This window comes from Lolium perenne, chromosome 2, assembly GCF_019359855.2.
Source record: "Lolium perenne isolate Kyuss_39 chromosome 2, Kyuss_2.0, whole genome shotgun sequence".
In the NCBI taxonomy this organism is placed as follows: Eukaryota; Viridiplantae; Streptophyta; class Magnoliopsida; order Poales; family Poaceae; genus Lolium; species Lolium perenne.
In genome coordinates, this window is record NC_067245.2 from 139,631,187 (window position 1) to 139,655,325 (window position 24,139).

General features: G+C 49.9%; 1 protein-coding gene across 2 annotated transcripts; it reads left to right on the plus strand.

Annotated features, from left to right (window-relative positions):
- Positions 1 to 962: 962 nt before the first annotated feature.
- Positions 963 to 16,746, plus strand: LOC127333420 (uncharacterized). Of its 2 annotated transcripts, XM_051359811.2 has the most exons (7): positions 963 to 1,539; positions 2,543 to 2,751; positions 15,262 to 15,487; positions 15,564 to 15,649; positions 16,012 to 16,103; positions 16,214 to 16,279; positions 16,387 to 16,746. In XM_051359811.2, exons 1-7 carry the CDS (start codon positions 1,135 to 1,137, stop codon positions 16,395 to 16,397), a joined length of 1,095 nt encoding a protein of 364 aa, XP_051215771.1. In that variant the 5' UTR covers positions 963 to 1,134; the 3' UTR covers positions 16,398 to 16,746. The 2 variants fall into 2 exon arrangements, with proteins under 2 accessions (XP_051215771.1, XP_051215770.1); XM_051359810.2 differs by having other exon boundaries at positions 964 to 1,539; positions 16,214 to 16,746.
- Positions 16,747 to 24,139: the final 7,393 nt, after the last annotated feature.

Sequence of the window (24,139 nt, forward strand, 5' to 3'; positions counted from 1 at the left end):
AATCCCTGAAATTGGCACTCTAAACTTAGCAATCTCGGTCTATTTCGAACCTTAGGTCTGTTTGGCACACCGGAAATTTACAATCCCGCCCGGGATTACAGTCCACTCTCACTGACTTGTGGAGCCCACTTGTAAGAACCATCTTCCTCAACCTCCACTCCCACGAGCTACCTGTCAAGATCCACCCCCCTCTGCCCGACCGTCCCTATAGATGAGCAGATCAGATCGGCGTTGAGGACCTTCGCCTGGAGCTGCCCCGGTCAAGGCCGCCGTCGGGAGCTACCAGAGGCCACCGTAGGGAGTAACCAGAGGCTGCCGTCTGGAGCGGCTGCACCTACACCAGCAGGTTGAAGCCAAGAACAGGCCACGCACTGGAGATGTTCCACGTGCACACTAGTCCTTGTCGGCGGCCGCCTACTTTCGGCACCTGCGTCACCTTCCTCCGTGGCATGGAGCTCCTCCTGTCACTGTCTCCGTCCCTAGCGATTGCATGCTGAATAACGCTTAGATCTTCTGATGTGTTCGTGTGCACTATTCCTGGATCTCCTCCACCGCCCCCTGTTTAATCTCTATTTGGTTCACCGAATGCGGTGGTGCTGTTCATCAGATTATGAGAAGAGGATGAAGATGAATATGACAAGTGGACCATATATGTCAGTGGGACTAGCGAATTATTTTGTTCATTTTTTTTTCTTTATTGGGTTGACCTGCCACGTCAGCGAAATCCCACCTCAAATAAATCCAGGGTTTAAAATAGACCGGGATTGCTAAGTTCAGAGTGCTAATTTCAGGAATTAGGAATTCAGGGTTCGATTTAGCTTTTGCCTACAAGTTTAGGGTTTATTTTCGACTTTTTCCGGCAAAATTGCCACCTTGACACGTGAGATGGTAGCTAGCCGCCGCCTGGATTGAGACGTAGGCGGGGCCGCCCGGTACCAGAGCCCAAGAAGAAAAAAGGGCAAACGGACGCGCACCTCTCTCTCCTTCCCTAATTCCTTCGCCCGCCTCGCCTCGCGTCGGCGCCTCCAGCACTCCCTCTCCCCTCAGATCCCAGCGACCAAAAGTAAAAGCCCCCAAAACCCAGCTATCCGCTCGCTCTCTCTCGCCGCCTGAGACCCTAGCACCATCGCCGCCATGGCTGGCCCGTCAGGCGCCGCCGCCGCGTCCTCCTCCTCGTCTCGCGGATTCGAGAATAACCGCTTTTACAACCCACCCCACGTCCGTCGGCAGCAGAAGCAGCAGAGCCAGGCCCAATCCCAGGGGCAGCGACCGTCGTCTCCGTCGCCGACTCACAGGTCGTCGAGGCAGAAGCCCGCGCCTCCGGCTCCAGCGGAGATGGCAGAGGCGGCTCCGCCTAGGGAATTGGAGAAACGGATGGTTTCCGGTGTATCCCCGTCGATGCCGTCAGTGTCCGCCGTGAAGGCGCCGGCTGCAGCGGCAGAGGCGGGTGCAGCGCCGCCTTTGGTGGATGAGGCGGGGAATCTGGAGAGGTTCCTCAGCTCCACTACACCCTCCGTGCCTGTGCAGTACTTGCCCAAGGTTAGGATTCTCAGAATTTGTTCCTTGGTAAAGTATTGCGTGCGCCTTTGATGTTACGGATTGCAGTGTGTTCAAGGGATTGGATTCAGACGAATAGTTTTAGCGGAATATAAAGACGTGCATATTTGGATTTTCACTTATGGATTGCAAAGGGTTTGTTTCGTTGTTCATTGGGGAAAGTTTGCTAGCCCTAATTATAAATGAAACCTTGCAATTTTTCTCTACCTAGTTTCAAGGCTAAGAATTCCTGTCAAGTCTGACATAACGTGAATGACTAATTCATAATACCTGGTAATGTTATGTTACTTACATGTATATGCTGAGGTCTTTTTTTTTGCGAATTTGTATTTGCTGAGGTCTTAGCCGTGGTGCTACATTTAGGGCAAATATGCTAGAAGCTATGATACAAAAAAGATGGGCAGGTTTTGTAAATGTAGTTTTTCATCAGGGTTCTTTCACCTTTCCCTCACGTTACTCGTCCAGCTTATCCCTAGTCTAGACACTCTGCTGTGAAGTCACAAACCCATTAACAAGAAGGCTTAGTGAACCTCTTCTTTAAGGGATTGTGGAATGCACACATTCCGGAATACAGTTGGGTGATCCATTAAGCTAAGCAAGAGTTATGAACCTAGTGACTAAGCAAGAGCTATGAACAACCTGGTGACGCAGTGGCAAGCATCGATACGAGGAAGGTGATAGATCAGATACGATTTCCTTCATCGGATAGGAGATGTGATGGTATGAGCTATTGATGGTGGTGAGCAGCCATGCGATTCAGCCAAGCTGAGTTTTCGAGGGGGTTGCGGGATGGGCAAACACCTCACCTAAAAATGTTCTGTTGCCAGGCGTAGTTTTGTTGTTTGGATTGCTAGCATGGTTTTGTGAGAGTAGAATTGGTATTCTACGAGAATTATTAAAGAACATGCTGGATTTGCAGCTCTTAGTTTCTACTGTGTTAGTTTGATCACTTTGAAAGGATTATGTATTTATGTATTATATCCAGACGAAGATGAGGAGATGGAGGGGTGGTAATGCTACACATTCATCACCGTTTTTTTTCCTTGGAGATCTCTGGGAAGCATTCAATGAGTGGAGTTTTTATGGGGCTGGTGTCCCCCTTTTGTTAAATGGCAGTGATTCGGTGATACAATATTATGTACCGTACCTTTCTGCTATACAGCTATATACTGACCCATCAAGGCTTTCAACAAGGTAAGAACATGTTCGTGTATGCTTTTCGTTGTGTATAGCTTCTTGTTTTCAATTTTGAATCCATAATATGAATGCTATTTCTTACAATTGGTGAATGTTTTAAGTTTATTGTCAAACTTTCTGCACTTCTTTACTGTACTGTTTTTTTTTGAGCTATAATAACTGCATTTCAGTGTTAGCTCTCAGGTCTCCTTGGCTGCAAAACTAACACAGCCTTTAGAGTTACTATTGAGATTTGAAATGGCATGTTTAACACGACCTGTTTAACCAGCAACATCAAAGACTTTTTTCCTAAGCAAGTTGGGGTAGGTTATTTAATTATCTGCACTGCTATTTGATTTCCTTAAAACACACCATGTTTTTTTGTCTACTCAATTTGAATGCTTCAACTATGTTTGTATGGGAATGATTTACAGAATGTGACATTGACTAACATGATGATGTAGTGGAGTTTCCACTTCAGATCTTTTTGTGTTACATATGCAATAATTGTTAGTCATTTGTTGAGTATAGTTTTCAAACCTGTTTATTTAATTGATTAGAGATATCGTTGGAGTAATGGAGTTATGAAGAACAATTTGAATCATGTACGTATCTTTCTGCTAATAGAAGTTTTTGTACACCACCATATCTCAGAATCGTCTGGGAGATAAATATATCGCTATTTGATTATGGCATATTGGAAGGGATGTTTACTGGCAGTTTGATTATTCTTGTGAAGGAAATAACTGTTTGTTGTGCCACATTTGAAAGGGATCTTAAGTCGTGGTTTGGTCATATACTTTTAAAGCAAAACCACGGTGCAGTTTGGGTATTCTTTTCTTATTAATGGAGCTAGCTTCAATTCATTTAGTCTGATTAATCCAATTAATGTGATCAATACCAATAAATCTGCCCTTAGTGAAATAAACATGGAAACCTTTGTCTAGTCACGAAAATAATACGAGTATGTTCAATTTTTTGGTTTGTTATGCAGCCAATGATTGTTTTGAAAATTGCTGTCCTCAACAAACACCTTAGATTTGGTTAAACCACCAGTAGATGTTGTATAGGGATTTGCTTTTTAGGTTTTAATCAGTCTTGGCGATTAGTACATCGTTTATCAACTGATTTTTTAATAAACTATTAGTCTTTCCATGGTTAATCTGGCCATCTAACATGATTTTGAACAATGACAAATCTACAAAATAAATTGGTGGCGAACAACCCCCATATACCACCCAAAACCACCCACACATTTCGCTGCTTGTCGGGGGAATGGCCCCCGGTAGGCCAAGACTATGGCAATTATGCCATGACAAGGTATTTATGTACAGGATTAAAGATTAATTCGGATGCTCAAAGTTGAGCGAAACTGTGATAAGTTAGTACAAACCGGTATGCCAGGAGGGATATGCCGGAGTTCAAGGAACATAAGAGATTGAGGTACAAAGGCAAAGATACCGGAGCTCAGAGGCAAAGGTATCGGGGATCCGGTATAGGCTCAACTGTAGCATGTCGGCACTCCAGTCAAAGATTCCACCAAGGACCAAAGGATAGGATGAGCGAAGCACTTCAGTTTTAATCGAAGCCCTGACGCCGAAGGAACTGCTGACGTAAAAGATACCGGACACTGTCATTAGTTCCTGATTAAAGACAGAAGCGGTGTCAGCAGGGCCAAAGAAGCTTTATAAAGTAGCTTAGCTCATCAAAGATTCCATTAGGGTTTCTTCCCTTGTAAGCCACCCTCTCCCCTATATAAGGAGAGGTGGCACACCCCTGCGCGGGACGGGGACGGACAGACACACAGAGACAAGAGATTGATCAGATAGCAAGTAGAACTAGGTCTTGTACCGTACTCTCAGCCAAGTTTAGGAATACAATCCAGAATCTTTTCTCTCTTTCCCTGTTAACAAAACCCTCCCCCGGATCCTTTAGCGCACATTCGGCCCCAACTTAAGCCATCCCATGGCATCTGCCGTTCCACCACGACGACACTGCTACTGCTACTCTAATTGTTGCTATAGTTGATACTGTTATGACCGGCTTGTCATATACTAGGAGGGGGCCCAACCGTGGGCCCCATTAGGGGCTTAGCCCATTTATTTTTATCTCTTTTCAGCTCATAAATACTAGTTGTAATCGGATGTGAACAATTAAGCAATAATCATATCATTATTGCCGACTCCCAAAGGAGTCGGTCTCTCCTAACCCTAGCCGCCGCTGCCTTGCTCGCCACCACGGCGCCCTGTCGCCGACGCCCTCCTCCTCGGCCGCGCCCGCTCTCCTCCTTCCCCTACAATCGACGCCCGAGGCACGGTAGAACCCCAACTCCTACCAACTTGGTATCAGATAGCTCTCGTTCGATCATGTCGTCGCCACCACCCGCGCCCACCACGTCGGCCGGCCCGCCGCCCGCCACTACGGCCGCCGCCATCGCGTCGCCTTCCGCTCCCCCGCCAACTCCTGTCGTCTACACCCTCGAGCAGATGAGCGGGGCCATCAACGACCTCGTCAGCGCCGTCCAGGGGATCCGGCTATACTTGATCGGCTCCCGGGGGCCACCGGTGCCGCCGCAGCCGCCCGCCGCCACCGTCTCGGCGACCGTGCCCAGCGCTCCCCGGCGTGCAGCTACTGCCGCCCCCGCCACTGGCCCTGCCTTGGCCGCCGCCCCTCGCCACAGGGCCGGTCTCCATCGCCACGAGCGGCGTCCCTATTCACCAGGTCCGCTTCCCCCCGTCGCCATCACTGCTGCCGGCTTGGATCACCGAGACGTCGTCATCGCCCCCACCGGTCTACTCGACAGCCGAGGATCCATCGATGCCCACCCTTCCGGACGCCACCTCCGCGGGTTTCGCGGGGCCCTACGCCGGCCGCGCCATACGGCCATGGCGGCTCTACCCCGACACCGCCACGTTTCGCCAAGCTCGACTTCGCCACCTTCGACGGCTCGGAGGACCCCCTCAACTAGCTCAACCAATGCGAGCAGTTATTCCGCGGACAACGCACCCTTGCGTCCGACCGCACCTGGCTTGCCTCCTATCACCTCCGGGGCGCCGCACAGACATGGTACTATTCCCTTGAGTAGGACGAGGGCGGCATGCCTCTGTGGGACCGCTTTCAGGATCTCTGTCTCCTCCGCTTCGGGCCGCCGATTCGCGGGAGCCTACTGGCTGAGCTTGGGCGCCTGCCCTTCACTACCACGGTGCAGGACTTCGTTGAGCGCTTCCAGGCCCTCGCTTGCCATGCCCCAGGCGTGACAGGCCAACAGCGTGCCGAGCTCTTCATTGGTAGACTTCCGGACCACATCCTGGATGTGGAACTTCAGCCCCCCAAGACCTCCAGACGGCGATACACTATGCCCGCGCATACGAGCGTCGCGCACAGGCGATGCAGCACGGACCACCGGGCCGCGGAGGCCGCCCGCCGGCCACCACCGCCTGCCGCACGGCCGGACCGGCCGAACTCGGCCACGCCAGCGGCCAACGCCCCGACCGCGACACGTACGTTCCGGCGGCTTACCCCGGCCGAGCAGCTCGAGCGCCGCCATCTTGGCCTGTGCTTCAACTGCAACGAGCCCTATGCACCCGGTCACATCTGCCCTCGCCTCTTCTACCTGGAGACGACCGACGACTTCGAGGCGGACACACTCACTTGGATGCCAGCGCCGACCGAGCCTGTCACCACGACCGCGTTAGCCACTGCTTTCGTGGTCTCGCTCCACGCGCTGGCCGGTATTCGCCACGAGCGCACTATGCTCCTGCCGGTGACGATCCGAGGCGAGCACCTGGTGGCCCTCCTAGACACGGACTCCACGCATAACTTCGTGCCGGCGACCACCATGCACCGATTAGCCCTCCAGCCATCGGGAGGCGATCATCTCCGCGTCACGGTGGCTAACGGTGATCGCCTTTGGTGCCATGGCCTGGCGCAGCACGTGCCTCTCACCATTGGCGATGAGCACTTCACCATCACGTGCGCCGACATCGACTTGTGCTGTTTCGACTTCATCCTCGGCGTCGACTTCTTGCGGACCCTCGGCCCCATCCTATGGGACTTCGACACCCTCACGATGACCTTCTGGCGCCAGGTCCACCGCGTCCGGTGGGAGGGCATTGGGGGCACCGCCCCGGCACCGCAACTCCAGCTCGCCACGGCCGACGCCGAGGCCGAGCACCCCCTCCTGACACACCTCCTGCAGCAGCACGGCGACCTCTTCGACGAGCCGCAGGGTCTACCGCCTGTCCGCCTGTCCGGGTGTACGATCACCGTATCCACCTCTTACCGGACACGGCACCGGTGGCCGTGCGGCCCTACCGCTACCCACAGCTGCAGAAGGATGAACTGGAGCGGCAGTGCGCGCTCATGCTCGCCGCGGGTATCATTCGGATCTCCACGTCGCCATTCTCGGCGCCGGTACTCCTTGTCCGCAAGTCGGACGGCACGTGGTGTTTCTGCATCGACTACCGTGCCCTCAACGCGCTGACACTCAAGGACAAGTTCTTTATTCCGGTGGTTGACGTGCTCATCGACGAGCTCCATGGGGCGCGCTTCTTCACCAAGCTCGACTTGCGGTCGGGCTACCATCAGGTGCGCATGCACCCGGAGGATATCGCCAAGACGGCGTTCCAGACTCATCACGGCCACTTCGAGTTCTTGGTGATGCCTTTTGGCCTCACCAACGCCCCAGCGACGTTCCAGGCCCTCATGAATGACGTCCTTCGCCCCTAATTGCGCCGGTTTGTGCTTGTTTTTTTATGACATTCTCATCTACAGCACCTCGTGGGCGGAGCACCTGCAGCACATTGCCATCGTCTTCAACAGCTTTGAGCGCATCATCTTCACCTTAAGCGCTCGAAGTGCTCGTTCGGGACGTCATCGGTCGCCTACCTCGGCCACGTCATCTCCGTCGAGGGGGTGACCCAGCACCGCACTCGCGGCGCGCCCTTCGCGGTTTTCTGGGCCTCGCCGGATACTACCGGAAATTTAGCCGGGATTACAGTCTCATCGTGGCACCACTCACGCGCCTGCTGCGTCGCGACGCCTTCGCCTGGGATGATGAGGCCACCGCAGCATTCGAGGCCCTGAAGGGGGCCCTCACGACGGGCACCGTTCTCCAGATGCCGGACTTCACCCGGCCCTTCATACTGGACTGCGACGCCTCCGGGGTGGGGTTCGGCGCCGTGCTGCACCAGGGTGACGGGCTTCTCGCCTACTTCAGCCGACCCTTCGCCGCGCACCATCTCAAGCTCGCCGCTTACGAGCAGGAGCTCATCGGCTTGGTGCAGGCTGTGCGCCACTGGCGCCCATATCTTTGGGGGCGGTCGTTCCGGATTCGCACGGATCATTACGGCTTCAAGTTCTTACTGGACCAGCAGCTGTCAACGGTGTCGCAGCATCAGTGGATCAGCAAGCTCTTTGGCTTTGATTTCACTGTCGAGTATCGTCCCGGGCGCCTCAACACCGTGGCGGACGCCCTGTCCCGCCGCGACACAAACCCTGATGAGGCGGACGGTGCCTCCGAGGGGGCGGTGATGTGCCTCCGCTCGGGGCCCTCCTTCGCCTTCTTCGACGCCATTTGCCGGGCCACCGAGGCGGCACCCGACGCCCAGCTTTTGCAGCAGCAACTGGAGACGGGCGAGTTGGCCGTGCCATGGCGCTTGGCAGACGGCTTGCTCTTGCATTGGCGCCGCATTTTCGTGCCCGACCACAACGACCTCCTCCATCAGGTGTTGTTGATGGCCAATTCTGCAGGTCACGAGGGCATCCAGAAGACCATCTGCCGTCTCCGCGCCGACTTCTATATACCCGGTAATTGGGCCTTGGTCTGGGACTGGGTGCGCTCTTGTGCGACGTGCCAGCGCAACAAGACTGAGACCCTGCGGCCGGCAGGGATGTTGCAGCCGCTGGAGGTGCCTTCCAATATCTCCGTGGACTTCATCGAGGGCCTCCCCAAGGTGGGTGGCAAGTCGGTTATCCTCACGGTGGTCGACCGCTTCTCCAAGTATGCACACTTCATCGCGCTCGACCACCCATACGCTGCTTGCGTCCGTGGCTCGTGCCTTCTTCGACGGCATCATCCGCCTCCACGGGTTTCCGGCTTCGATCGTCAGTGATCGCGACCCAGTGTTCACGGGGCATGTGTGGCGCGACCTCTTCCGGATGGCGGGGGTGAAACTCCGGTTTAGCACCGCCTTCCACCCTCAGACGGACGGCCAGTCGGAGATCCATTTGGCAACGGGGAGAGAAACCGCTGGTTATTACTAAACCATAACTATCCCCATGAGGCAAAGTTCTTTCTGTCCCCATCCCCGATAACTGCCACATCACCATCGGGTTAACGGCTAACCAGCGGTTACCCATCCCTGACAATAGCCTAAAGAAAATTGAACAACACTTCTCTAGTACCTTAGCTAAATAAATTGACAGCAAATCAATAGGAGAAAACTGGGCACATTGCCACTCACAGGTCATAGAAAATAGATAATATAGGTTTAAATACGTAGCCGCACAGGAACACATAAAATAGGGTCAATACTTTGCCGCACCCGCACAGGGACACATAGTAGTTTAAGTTCAGCCATTACATGATACAAATGGTAGCAGTAAGTTCAGCCATTACATGACACAAATGGTAGCAGTTTAACTTCAGCCATTACATGACACGAGTCATGACAATACAGAATTCGAATGAACCGAAAATGAAGATGAATTGCAGTCTTTACTCCAAGCTTGCTTCATCATTGCACACTTGTAGAAGCGCTGAAGTGCAGGCTGCGACTCACTCAACATTACAGCTTCAGGCCCTGCATCAGGTCAAAAGATTAGAAAAGATTAGACTGAAAGCTTGTTCTATACAAGATAACCAAATGTTAGAGATAGATAACCTCCAGGCCTTCCTCAATGTCTTCAAGAACACTCCAGAAGCTAGCTTCTTGCCCATTGTCATCATCTACAAGCAAAAACAAATACAACAATTTAGACATGAAAGATAACAAGGAATATAACTAAAGATGTTGTTCTATGCATGTACCTTTGTATCTATTCCTAATCCAGTCTTGTGAACACATCGAAGCTTCCAGCAAATCAGGGGTAAGTCTACTACGATGTTCACTTAGTACTCTTCCACTTGTAGAAAATGCCGATTCTGAAGCAACTGTACTGATTGGAATGGCATAGATGTCTCTTGCAATCAATCTGAGTGTTGGGTATCTTGTTCCGGCAACCTTCCACCAATCCAAGACATTGAAATTCTTTGTATCTAGTGGAACATAATCATCCTCCAAGTATTTATCCAACTCAGAAAATAGCCTCCTTGTTGCTGGCCTCCTTTTAGCCACACGTGCACTAAACATTGACATAAGTTCTGCTGGCGCATCTTCTGCAGATTTTGAGGTTTCTGGAATATCTTCATCAACATGGTATTCCTCAAGCAATTTTGTTAATAGGCTGATGACTTCTCTAACATAGATCTCACTCTCATCCTCACAAACACCATGAAGCATAGAAAAGCAAGTGTTCAGCATGTCATCCTTGTATCTAGGATCTTGGAGAGTAGCAATTCCCATCAGACCTTGTATGTCAGTCCAATATTTATCGAACTTCAGAGTCATTGCTTCTGTCATGTTTCTTATAATTTCATTGCTAGAGGAGACCATTTTCTCATGTGTGCTTTAATTTCACAGATTTGAGGAAAGGAAATGTTGGCAGTAACATAGTTTGTTCCAGAAAAGAGCTCAGTTATCCTAAAGAATAGCCTCAATCTCTCTACCACATCCACTGCAAACTCCCACTCAATTTCAGTAGGGAGACAATCATATTGCTTATCCACCTTCTTAGCACGCTCAAATACAGCTTTGTAAGGACAGGCAATACTGAGCATTGTAAAGATAGAGTTCCATCTAGTTTTACAATTAAGTTGTAACTTTTTGGACATAGGGACTTTAAGAAACTTAGCAATCTCCTCAAAATTTTCAGCTCTCTTAGGAGAGCTAGTCCAATATGCTACACTCTCGCGTTTATTTTCTATAGCAGTCTTCATAACATCTAAGCCATCCTTAACTATCAAGTTCAGGATATGTGCACAACAACGCATGTAAAGCAATGTACCTTTGAGAGACTTCTAAGCCATCCTTAACTATCAAGTTCAGGATATGTGCACAACACCGCATGTGAAGCAATGTACCTTTGAGCATGAGCTTGTCTGGCCCCAGCTTCTTCACCAGCAGTTCAATAGCCTTGTCATTCGATGTGCAATTATCAACTGTGACAGTAGAGAGCTTCTCATCAAGGTTCCGTTCAAGCAAAGCCTCAGCCAGTTCTTCAGCTATAACCTCTGCAGTGTGTGGTGCTGGCACATAAATGAACCTACAAACAATATAAAACCAGCAATTTGTATCATAACCAGCAATGATATATGACAAAAGCACCCATATGTATCATGCTACAACAAGCCTTTGCCACAAAACAACAGTACAAATTATAACCAGCAAGGATATATGACAAAAACGCCCATATGTATCATGCTACAGCAAGCCTTTGTCACAAAACAACACTAGAAATCATAGCCAGCAATGATATATGACAAAAACACCCATATGTATCATGCTACAGCAAGGCTTTGTCACAAAACAACACTAGAAATCATAGCCAGCAATGATATATGACAAAAACACCCATATGTATCATGCTACAGCAAGCCTTTGTCACAAAACAACAGTACAAATCATAACCAGCAAGGATATATGACAAAAACGCCCATATGTATCATGCTACAGCAAGGCTTTGTCACAAAACAACACTAGAATCATAGCCAGCAATGATATATGACAGAAACACCCATATGTATCATGCTACAGCAATCCTTTGTCACAAAACAACAGTACAAATCATAACCAGCAAGGATATATGACAAAAACGCTCATATGTATCATGCTACAGCAAGCCTTTATCACAAAACAAGACTAGAAATCATAGCCAGCAATGATATATCAAAAAATACCCATACATATCATACTACGCTAGCCAATTATACCTCATCACAACGCTTCTTAGCTTCCGGCCATCATCAATAAAATGAGCTGTTATCACCATATAACCCTTCTTTTGATTGTTCCATGTCCACATGTCAGTGGTGATGGCCACTCTTGAATTGCAGGAGCTCATGTATTTGATAGGGTTTGTTGATTCTTCTTTGTAAAACTTGATGATATCACTCCTATCGAACAAAGACCAACACACAATCAGATACGTGAAAACTATCTACTAGTGTTCCTTGTAAGACCAATACACAACAGTACATGAAGCTAAAAGGAGGGTGATTATACCTAATAGTGTTCCTGTGCACCAGCTTGAATTTAGGGAAACCTCAACGAAGACTGAGCCATCATTTTGCCATTCATCTGGGCCTTGCTATATGGACATGTGTCATTGTGGGCAAACAGATGTGATGTTCCATTCCTCGTTTCTCCTCCAAGAAGCTTACCACAGTTAAGACACTTAGCTTTGAGTTGACCATCAACTCTCACACGGTTGTAGGAATGCCAAGCCTTTGAAGTCAACTTCCTTTTTTGACCGGACAGAGCCATCTTCATTCAACTCTTCTTCATCATCAGAGATTTCAATCTCCTCTTTCTCAATGTTCATAATTATAGGTGAACCAATCGGGCTGCTGCTCCCAGCCCGAGGACTAGAAGTCATCTCTCTGTGCAACAAAACAGCAAGCTTCTATCAACAAAATCATTACATCACAACTGGTCATGAACATCAATATTAGATCGATAAAACATCTCTATACAACAAGACCAATAAGCTTATACCATATGCAATACATTTGTAGACCAAAACAGGAACAAGCTTAGATGAAGGACTAGTTCTAGAATCATTAGCCGTCCTATACTCCTATTAGAACGATTTATTACCATGTATATGATATCCAAGAACAAGCTTTTATCATACAATTCACCACACATATATACAAAAAAACATATATCACAGATCATCAAACGTATATCATAGAGAAGCATCAAGCATACATCTAAACGTCTATGTATACAAGAAAAGGCCTCACCGATTTGGACTTGGAGAAGCAAGGCGGGTCTTGAGGGTGGAGCTTGCTGTTGGAGAAGCTACTGCCCGGCATAGAGGCCGTTTGTCGGCACCAGAACGACGGCCCGGGGCGCTGACGCCGTCGGGATGGCGGAGCCGATTGATGATTGAAGAAGCTGTGCGCACAACTCCGTTGGTCGTCGGGATCTGAGTGGCATCCGCGTTAGCTGCTCGTGGTCGTGGTCCTGGACCTCCTGGTCCTGGGTCGACGACGAGCTCCGGACCAAGCGGGTGCTCAATTGCATCCGTCACCACGGCGAGGTCAAGGGACCCCGTCCCCACCGGCGGGGCAGATGACCAGGAGGGGGCTGGGGGCTGCTCGCTGGACGTCGTCGTTGCCACTACGGGTGAGGAACCTGAGGTTGATGTAGTGGGGAACAACGGCAAGAGAGGAAACAGAGAGAGCGACGGCGTCGCTGGGAGCCTGGGAGCGAGAGCGACGGCGTGCGCTGGGAGGGAGCGAGCGGGGCTGCGGGAGCTGTGGTGAGCGGCGGCTGCGGCGGCGGATCAGACGCGTGCGCTACGAGTGAGCGGGTTTGGTTCGTCTCTGTGGCTGGGTCGCTAGGAGCGGCGGCTGGGGGTGGGAGACAAGAAGAAACAATAGTGGACTAGGGTATGTATATATAATTATACTGTCACATTGCCACTCATTAAACTGTCCCCACATGTCGTAACCTCTAACGGGGATGCACCGGGGATTCACCGTTGGGTACTGCTGTCCCGTAACTGATCCCCGCTTCCCCGACGGGGAGTGATTTGCATTGATAAGATCTCCACGGAGATTATATTGTCGCCATAACCGTCCCCTAATAGGCGAATTAACCATCGGGGATCAGGGAATGGGGAACCATTGACAAATTGAGTCGGAGGTGGTCAACAAGGTGATCGCCATGTACTTGTTGTGCCATGTACTTGTTGTGTCACCGGGGACCATCCGCGCGCGTGGGTGGATTGGCTTGCATGGGTGGAGTACTGCTACAACACCTCTTATCACTCTGCCCTGCGCACCACGCCATTCGAGGTGGTCTACGGCCGTCCGACACCGCCCATACTGCCGGTGGACTCGGCGACGGCTCGGACGGAGGTGGCGGGGGAGCTCCTCCGCACCCGCGATGAGGTGTTGGCCGAGGTGCAGCAACGCCTTGTGCAGGCCCAGCAGTTGGCCAAGCACTACTACGACGGACATCATCGCAAAGTGGAATACGCGGTCGGCGATTGGGTGTGGCTGCGCCTCCTGCATCGCTCCACTCAGTCGCTGGACCCGCGTGCGAAGCGCAGGCTGCGTCCCCGCTACGCTGGACCCTTCATCATCTTGGAGCGCGTGGGGACGCTCACGTACCACCTTCAGCTTCCAGCCGGTTCCCGCATGCACGATGTCTTCCATGTGGGGCTGTTGAAGCCTTACCGCGGAGAGCCGCCTGCTGCGACACCGCCGCTTCCTCCTACTGCTGATGGGCGTCTTCTTCCGAGTCCTGCAAAGGTGTTGTGGGCTCAGCTACGTCGCGGCGTCTGGTACTTGTTGGTTCAATGGGAGGATTTTCCAGCGGAGGAGGCCACTTGGGAGTAGCGCGATGACTTCTGCCTCCAGAATACCAGCTCGAGGATGAGCTGTTTGCGCAGGCGGGGAGAGATGTTATGACCGGCCTGTCATATACTAGGAGGGGGCCCAACCGTGGGCCCAATTAGGGGCTTAGCCCATTTATTTTTATATCTTTTCAGCTCATAAATACTAGTTGTAATCGGACGTGAACAATTAAGCAGTAATCATATCATTATTGCCGACTCCTTGGTCTCTCCTAACCTTAGCCGCTGCCGCCGCCTTGCCCGCCGCCACGGCGCCCTGTCGCCGGTGCCCTCCTTGGCCGCGCCCGCTCTCCTCCTTCCCCTACAATCTACGCCCGAGGCACGGTAGAACCCCAGCTCCTACTAGTTACTAATTAGTTATTGGATTAAACCTCTAGTCTTACTTGAAGAAATATGTGTATGTGATTTTAGTGTTAGGCACTGCTTACAGTCACCATTTTTAGTTCTGTATTAGGGTTATCAATTTGTTGTGCACAAATCAATTTAATGGTGGTCATATGGTTGGAGTGTAGACCAGAAATTGGAAATGTAACTGTGTGGTTGTCACTTCTATTGAGTTTTTCTATTCTAAATGCAAATACACCGTTGGCTTTGTTGAGTAAGATGTTTTATATTACGTGTTTGATTTTTTCAGCTGTGTAAAGCTCGCCTAGAATTACAAGATTCTTGATGCAGTAATGACAATTACTGATGTACTGTATTGTCCACATTATGGCGTAAAGAAACCAAAAGATATCAAAACTAATGAAAGAAACAAGGCAGATATGCATTTTCTGTATTTTTTTTACTTCAATTGGGATGTTCATAGAATAATGACTTCTAGTAAATTTCTCTCTTAAGGCATCCTTGGGAGGAAAGTGACGGGGAATCTGTGGATACTGGCAGCGAACATAGCAGTGGAACTGATGCTGACCAGTTAAGAGCTTCACCCCTGGAAGCTCCATGTCGACTGGAGAATGGTGGCTTTCAAAGGGACGATGGTGAAGTGCATTCACCATCCACTCATCTAGTATATGAGTACCTAGAGAGAGATCCACCTTATGGTAGAGAACCTTTAACAGATAAGGCAAGCTTCTTTCACATGTCACTAGGAATGATGTCCACACATATGCTATTGATGCTTATTCTGCATGCTGCTTCAGGTATCTATTCTAGCAAGTAAATTTCCAGATTTGAAGACGTTCAGAAGCTGTGACCTGCTACCAACCAGCTGGATGTCTGTTGCATGGTACATCCCTAACTGCTCTAGATTCTCATGTAGTTTGTGGTGCCATGTTTTCAGTGGAACTGTGGAAGCATCTGGTGCTTATCTTTTCGATTGGGTAATTAGAGCGAGCACACAGCCCTCGGTTTGCAATGTCATTGTGTCTTATCAAATAGAATGCTAACCAGTTAATAATAGGGAGTGATAGAGGAGCAAACAGAGGATCCTACCACAGTTGTAATTGTTGTATTGATTGATCTAAAGGGTTCCTCACTTTGCTAAATTTCAGTTAAGATAACTTGTGTAGAGAAGCAATACTCCGTACTATCAATGGAGATTTACTATGATTCCACCTATTCGTTTCATCCTGGGGCTTACAATTGCAGGTACCCAATATATAGAATCCCGACTGGACCAACACTGAAGGATTTGGATGCATGTTTCTTGACATTTCATTACTTAGCTACACCTACCGAGAGTAAGTACTCTTTCTTTTTCTTTGGCATCAAGTTGGTCTCCCTTCTTTCCGGTGTAATTCTATCAGATTTTCCTCATTGATTCCTTGAATGAGTACAAATTTTCCTGCAGATACTGATCCTAGCACACGTGCATGTTCGAGTTTTGGGGGCATCAACTGCTGCATTAATGAAGCTGGTAAGCTAACACTGCCTGTATTTGGACTGGCACCATACAAGTTGCGGAGCTCTATTTGGTCATCGGACAGGTCTCAACAACAGGAGCTTGCTGCCTCCCTGATGCAGGCGGCGGATGACTGGCTTCGCAGTCGGCAAGTTCATCATCCGGACTTCCGATTTTTCCTTAACCACTACAACACAGTGTGGAGATGACAGGATGATGCTTAACCTTTCGTTGTAAATGGTCATTAAATAATTTCTTTCTGTTGTCGGCTCAGCTAGGCTACATGTAACTTAATGTTGATGGTCGTGTAACAGTAGCTCTAAACACTTCAGATTTTGTGTATCAGTAGCAGGCAACTAATCTGTAATGTCTCCAATATACATGTTGTAGTTAGACTATTTTTTGGGATACATTGTAGTTATATTTTTGAGAGCAAAGAACATAGTTGAGATACACGAAAATAATGGTAACCTTCTTTTTTAGATGTTGGGATACCGTATTTCTGCATCTTGTTTTTGCAGCCGCGCTAGCCCTTCAGCTGGGAGTATCGGACATAAGCGACTATCGATGCTCAAAAATAAAAGCCACTATGATGCCACGTGGGCTTGCCTTGTCATACACACAATGACATCATCACATCATCTGTGAGTACCTGGCAGCAAAGAATAGCGGTAGGTAGACCCGTGGTACCGGTTGGAGCTTAGGGCATCTCCAGGGGCGTGATGTATTTTAGCGTCCGTTTGCATGCTGAAATGGTCGAAATTGATCGCGTGTCCGTTTGCGTCGGAGGTGGTTCCAGTGGCACGACGTATTTTTTGGCCGAATCATCTTTACTATTAAATACGAATCGGTGGTGTCTGTCCGTAAATATACCGTGGTACGTCAAGAAAACTCTCTGTCTGTAAAACAAAAACCAGTTGTTCGATCGGAGGAGGCTTCATATGTTACGTAAGAAAAAACGGGAGCAACCCAAAAAAGATCGGATGGAGGACCACTTCGTGCGCAAAGAGAGAGAGAGAGTCCAGATTGAATCTGGTCAGCTCCTCTTGCCGTGGTAGTTCCAATCTCCCCCAAACCGATCGGCACATACCTATATATATACACGTATGTGAGGTCAGTCAGGGACAAAGACGTAAGATGAGATCGATCACGACAAAAATACACGGTGGCCATCGATCAACCACGTCTACTCAACCCCTACACCGCCGACGGTGAGATCAGGTGGAACGGGCCCTCCGCGCTATTGCTAGAGCATGCCCTCCGCGACGGAGGCCAGCGCCAACCGCACCATCGTCGAGATGACGGCATCGCACCGTCGTCATCGTATAACGGCATCGCGCCATGCACCGACTTCTTGTGGCAGCATCACGCCACCGTCTTCTCCTAGCAGCATCGCACCGTCGCCTTGTCGTGGCAGTATCACACCGCCATGTCCTCCTAGCGGCATCGCGCCGTGACCAGCTGCTAGCGGCATCACACCGCCAGAAACCTCTTTCTTGCGCCCTCGGGCATGACGTGGGTCGACGGCAGCACCATGGTGGCGGCCGCGGCCACCCTGCGTAGCCTGAGTTTGCCCGCCCTATCCTAGCCATCTTGGGCCCATTGCCACCACCGTGCAGGCTTGGAACATCTGGAGGCGGTGGAGGACGACCAACTCGGATAGCGCGGTTGGCGCTGGCCTCCGTCGCGGAGGGCATGCTCTAGCAATAGCGCGGAGGGCCCGTCCCACCTGATCTCACCGTCGGCGGTGTAGGGGTTGAGTAGACGCAGTTGATCGATGGCCACCGTGTATTTTTGTCGTGATCGATCTCATCTCACGTCTTTGTCCCTGACTGACCTCACGTACGTGTATATGTATAGGTATGTGCCGATCGGTTTGGGGGAGATTGGAACTACCACGGCAAGAGGAGCTGACCGATTCAATCTGGACTCTCTCTCTCTTTGCGCACGAAGTGGTCCTCCATCCATCTTTTTTGGGTTGCTCCTGTTTTTTCTTACGTAACATATGAAGCCTCCTCCGATCGAACAACTGGTTTTTGTTTTACGGATAGAGAGTTTTCTTGACGTACCACGGTTTATTTACCGACGGACACCACCGATTCGTATTTAATAGTAAAGATGATTTACTCGAGAAATACAGAAGGAATATTGAAATAGTATTACAACTGATTTACTTGAGGTATTTTTTACACTCTTATGGCCCTCTTCCAGATATTAAAATCACAAATGATTTAAACCTATGCCGCATATAATTGCAACAATTATCTAATACTAAATTCACATTATTTTCTATCAAAGTGTCTATTCAAGATGATACTTTTGTTGTATTACTTGTACATCGAATAAATATAATAAATTTTAAACCTAACTTACAGGATATGAGGAGCCCTGATACATCATCTCTACAACATCTCGTGCTACGGAAACAACGACCTGACCATTTCGATTTTGCGCTCTACCGTGGCAGGGGAGGACATAGAGTAGATGTTATCAAGGAAGGACAGGAAGATAATCAGGAACGTCGGGACCCATCACTTTGTGTGATATCTGGACCTTTTCAAAAAATTAACTGCTTTATTCGTTCCATCGGCATGAAGGACATGGCAAAGGGTACCAGGCTCTCGCGATCAATGGCCATGGTAGATTACGCGACTATTTCAATCTTCTACTCTTCGATTATGATAGTCACCATAAATAAATAAAATTTAACTGAAGTTAACCCATAGCAACGTACGGGCATTCAACTAGTTTTTTTAATACATGAAACATAATTTACATAGTTAAAAATGAAAAAACTCTAACACGCCTACTGCTGCTCCTCGTCGCTGTCGAGCACGATGAGCTCCGGTATCACCCACGGCCAGTTGCCATCCGGGGGAGCGTACGCCGGGCGCGCCGGCGGTGCTGGAGGTGGAGGCGCTCAGAGATGCGGTTGTGGCGGCGGTGGAGGCGCCCAGAGCTGCGGCTATGGCGGCGGTGGAGGAGGCGCCCTCGGCTGCGGTTGTGGCGCCACCGAGTCATGTAGTGCCAGTCGAAGGGCTTCATCCTTCGATAGGCCGGGCGGTCCTCCGCCACGGCCTGCTGCCATTCGTGGAAGACGGCCGCGACGTAGTCGTCGCTGTCGTCCTTCACCTCCTCGTCATGGTACGCGAGCGCCTCAATGTAGTCGTCCTCGTCGTCGTAGGCGGCGTAGGTGTCGTCGTCGCGGTTGTCGTCGTCGTTGTGCTGCGCGCGCGTCGCCGCCTGCTGACGACGCCTCGGCGCCTCTTGTCTTCGTGGACGAGTCGACGGTGCATCCCCGAAGGGAAAATCCCTGTCGCCCATGAAGCCCGCCCTTCTTCTCTTATCCGTCTCGGTCGACAGATACGTACGCCAGCTGTCGGAGTCAATGGCGTACGCCGGATCGGCGAGGAGGTCCGGCGGCAGGTACCGCCTCCTTCGCCGGATCTCCGCGGTCCGGTCAGGCTCGCGGGTAGGGACTGGAGGGATGGGCAGCCGGCGGCAGCTAAGCCGCCAGCCGCCAGGCAGTTGCACGCCGGACCAGCCCTCGCACGAGAGCCATTTGCCGTGCATTAGCCTCACCAGATTGACGGGGAGCGGCACCCTCTTGCTGCCGCTGCCGGAGGCCTCGAAGTCGTTCTTCTTCCCATGGTGTTGCGGCGGTGGTGGTGCGAGTGGATGTGTGGGGGAAGGAGGAACGCGGCCGGTGGTCTTTTAAGGCTAGCCGCCCGCGGGTGCGCGTGCAGAACAGCCGCCGCCCACCAGTGCATGTGCAGAACAGGCAGCCACGCCATTGATGCCAAAGGCTGCGGTGCAGACGCGGAAGCGTTGACCGCCGAAGCGATGCCCTCGATGCAGACTCGCTGTCAGGCGGGTCCGGTGGAGATGCGAGCAGACACTTTGCGTCGCGCCGCTAGAGAGGGTGCCAGACGCATTTTCGGTCAAGCCGGACGCAAACGGTCGCTCACGTCGCACCGCTGGAGATGCCCTTAGCTGTGGTGCCGCTTGGGGTCGAGCGGTAGTGAGTGGAGCTGCCAGCGGAGCTTCCTGAGCAAAGTGGCAGAGGCGCTGGTGGTAGTTGAGCGGGAGCGGCGGTGGCTAGCTCGAGCGGCAAGCGTTGGAGTGGTTCTGCGCACGGCAAGGAGGCGCTGGAGTGGTTCTGCGCATCGCAAGGAGGCGCTGTTGGCTAGGCGGGGCAGCTTGCTGCTGGGCGCGTGTGGGATGCGGCGGCTGTTAGCTGGTGATGTGCAGCGCGGGATCGAAACAGAGGCGCGCGCGAGCGTGATTCGAGCGGCAACACGCTTGCGCATGGTGGCGGCGGGTGGGGCCAGGGGCCTGGCGGTGTGCGGGCACTAGGCCGGGGATTGACCGGGGAGTGGCGCGACGCTGGCGGCGCGATGCGTGCGGCGTGGCAGCTGCTGTCGATGGGGGGCAGCGTGGAGCGGGGGGCGTTGATCCATGGGCGGACAAGACATGGGTGGAGGTGCGCGAGCGAGAGGTGCAGGTGGTGTTGCAGTGAGGTGACCCGACAGTGGATCTTGGTCCACCGGATCGAGTGCAGAAGTGGAGAGCAGCGGTGGGCCGACGGTTCGCAACGGCGGCGGCTGGTGGCGCAGTGGAGTTGGGTAGGCTGTAGTACCGCAAGAGCCGTTAGTACCAGTTGGTAGAAATCGAGCACGAACAAAATGAACCGCTCGACGAGCGCAGCGGAAAACGATCAGAAAAATCGTCGATACTCACCAAAATACAAGGAATTAGGCTGTGAAAATTGGGGGATGATAGATCAGCACAAATAACACCAGACAAAAATCAGAAAAAACGCAACAAATTTAGAGATTAAATTTCAAGCTATGTTTTGGGTCCTTTTTTTTAGAAACGAAATTAGTTGGTTGGGGAGTCAAATCCTTGGTAACCAAGAGCGATGCGGGCTGAGCTTCAATTGTGTGACCCGATCTTACGAATTAACCAAGAACAAGAGAGGGTGTGGGGTGTTTATTATCAAACCGGAGAGTGGTTCAGAGTAGCATCGTGAATTGATAATATCTATGTATTCAATTATGGTATCATTGTTGAGAGTGTCCACCAGTGAAAGTATGATCCCTAGATCTTGTTTCCAAGCATTGAAACACCGTTTACAACTAGTTCTGCTACATGTTTGCTTGCTGCCATTTTTATTTCAGATTGCAATTACCACTTACAATCATCCATATTACTTGTCTTTCACTATCTATTCGCCGAACTAGTGCACCTAACAACCTGAAAAGTCTTCTTGTATCGTAATTGCAGTGTTGCTTGAGAGGGATATTTTTGACCTCTACCTCTCTGGGTTCGATAAACCTTGGGTGATCAACTTAAGGGAAACTTGCTGCTGTCCTACAAACCTCTACACTTGGAGGCCCAACACTGTTGTAAGAGCAAAGTCTAAACCCCGGGTTTTGTGTGTTTGATGACAACACTTGAGTAATCTCACCGCGTGCCTTGAGTATCTTTGTTAGATTTGCAAGTGCACGGTGACCTCGCTGAACACGTCAAGATCGGAAGATTGAAGCGTAGTTTATAGGTTTTCTGGTTTTGTGTGTGTCGCGAGGTGAAATGGCTGGAGAGAAAAAGGGGAGAAAACCAGTTTTAGCCAGGCCGGTACTACCGGTACATGTAGCGGTAGTACTGGTACCCCTATAGGTACCGCCCACGGTACCGCTCCGAGTCTGCGCTGAGATTGACCCAGAATACGAGTTGCGGTACCTCTGTCGTACCTGGAGCGGTAGTACCGCTCACGAGCAGTAGTACCGCCCATGGTACCACCCAGGTACCGTAACTAGTTACGGCAGTACCGCTCTGGTACCGCTCCGGTACCGCTTCGAGTCCAGTAAGGTTTGGACCCTGTTGCGGTACCTCGAGCGGTACCGCGAGCGGTAGTACCGCTCTGCGTCCACGTGGACCAGATCTGAGGATTTCGAACTCAGGGCGGTACTACCGCTTCCCAAAAGCGGTAGTACCGCTTAGGCGAAAACTGGACATAACGGTTGGATTTGGAGGAGCCTATTTAAGGGCCCCTTCTTCCCCAAGTCGTTTTTTTCTCTCCTCTCTCTCTCTCCTCCATTGTTGCTGAGCCAAAACTGTCAACACCCGGATTTTTAAGTCCGGATGCCTATTATGTCATACATCGCAATCCCAGGAATATTGTTGTTGCGAGGCATAATAGTTAAGTATCACAGTCATCATTCATTACAAACCATAAGTCTTACAAATTTGGAATCACATGATCCATATTACACGAATAGTTGATCTATCGATCAACGAACAAACACAAGTTCATAGTTCAACATAGCGGAAGCGTAAGATACAAGGACTCTCTAGTCCACAGGCCAACGCTTGACATCGGAAGGCGCTTAGTTGTCGTAGGCATCCTGCTGGTCATCTCCTTGTTCATCTTCATACTCTGGCCATTTGAATAGCCAGGGACAAAGCCGTGAGTACGTTGAGTACTCGCAAACTAATACTAATGTAAGTGCTAGACATTCTAGTAGGGTTGCTAAGCTCTAGTTTATTTGCATAAAGCTAGTTTTAGTTCACAAAGATTGAGAAAAGCTTGTTCAAGCGCTAACTAACTCAAGTGGGAACATTAGTGTCATTCCCACCATTCAAGTGGTGATTTCAATTCAATTCACCACAAGTCATTTCACCATCACCTTTCAACATCATTTTCAAAGATATGACATCGGAAACTGTATGGCCTTTCCAACCGTCCGTAACCGTGGACGCGGCTATTCGAATAGGTTTACACTCTGCAGAGGTTGCACACTTGTGCCACAACATTTGATTTCATCCGTCGGGATTACCCCGAATCATCGTAACACAGTACGCGGATCATCAACCATAACCTTTCACTTACAAGTCCTAGTATGAGCACCTCTCCCCATGAGCTTGGCCTCCCAGTGAAGACCAACTGTCAACCTGGGAACTGCACAGGGCTTGGCCGTACAATTCACCTCAATTTCACATCATTTCTCAACAACGGAGGCAGCCTCAAGCGTAACCCCTATGACGTGTGTTCAGAGGGAACCCATACTAAGACGCATAAACTTCCAGTTAAGCCCTACCCATAATCAGGTATTGTGGGGGTACTTAAGAATTGGAAAGGTATCGCATTCAAACCAACATCATTGTTTATCAAAAATCACCATCTTCTCTTGTTCACATTCACCTTCAAAAATCATTCAATGGAATGCATCATCATTCCAAGGTTTCAAATTCCTTTCAAATTCACATTGTTCCCATCTAGAGTAGTCAAGTTTTATTTCATTAGCACTAGCTCTAAATCATGAGGGGTGCTATCTTGCTTTGCTTGGAAGAGACTAACTCACTACTCTAGTAACCAACTTGTACTTTGACCAAAGTTAACTATAAAAGTAACTCCTTTAGAAAACAAGTAAAACTTGTAAAGTAAAAAACTTGGGATAGGTTCATGTAAGAAAAGATAAGAATCATGGTGCCTTGCCCAAGGGGCTTTGCACTTTGCAAGAATATTAGCCTGCCTTGGTAGTTCTCAAACTGTTCCTCCTCCTCTTGGTAGCAACCTTCTTCTTCGGCGTACTCTCCGGTGCTACCGTCTAAATTTGAATACGAGTATAATTACTCACTAATTCAATGGCTATTCCATACATCACATATAACACACAAACTACTGTATGCACACAAATAAATTAACTAGGGTGCATGGGTTGTGGGGTTTAAATAGAATTCACTTCTTTGTATTTCATATGTAAATGATAGTTTCCATAGGGTTCTTGAGAAATAATTTCCTCTCATTGAAATCTTCTTAAGATTTAATTTCTCAAACAATCATGTATGAACTCATATTGACCTAAGTCAAAT

Excerpts from the sequence above, each read along its gene's own strand:
- LOC127333420 (XM_051359810.2), top strand. The coding sequence starts at position 1,135 with ATGGCTGGCCCGTCAGGCGCCGCCGCCGCGTCCTCCTCCTCGTCTCGC. Across the intron at positions 1,540-2,542 it reads CTGTGCAGTACTTGCCCAAG|ACGAAGATGAGGAGATGGAG; the intron begins GTTAGGATTCTC and ends TATTATATCCAG. Across the intron at positions 2,752-15,261 it reads CCATCAAGGCTTTCAACAAG|GCATCCTTGGGAGGAAAGTG; the intron begins GTAAGAACATGT and ends TTCTCTCTTAAG.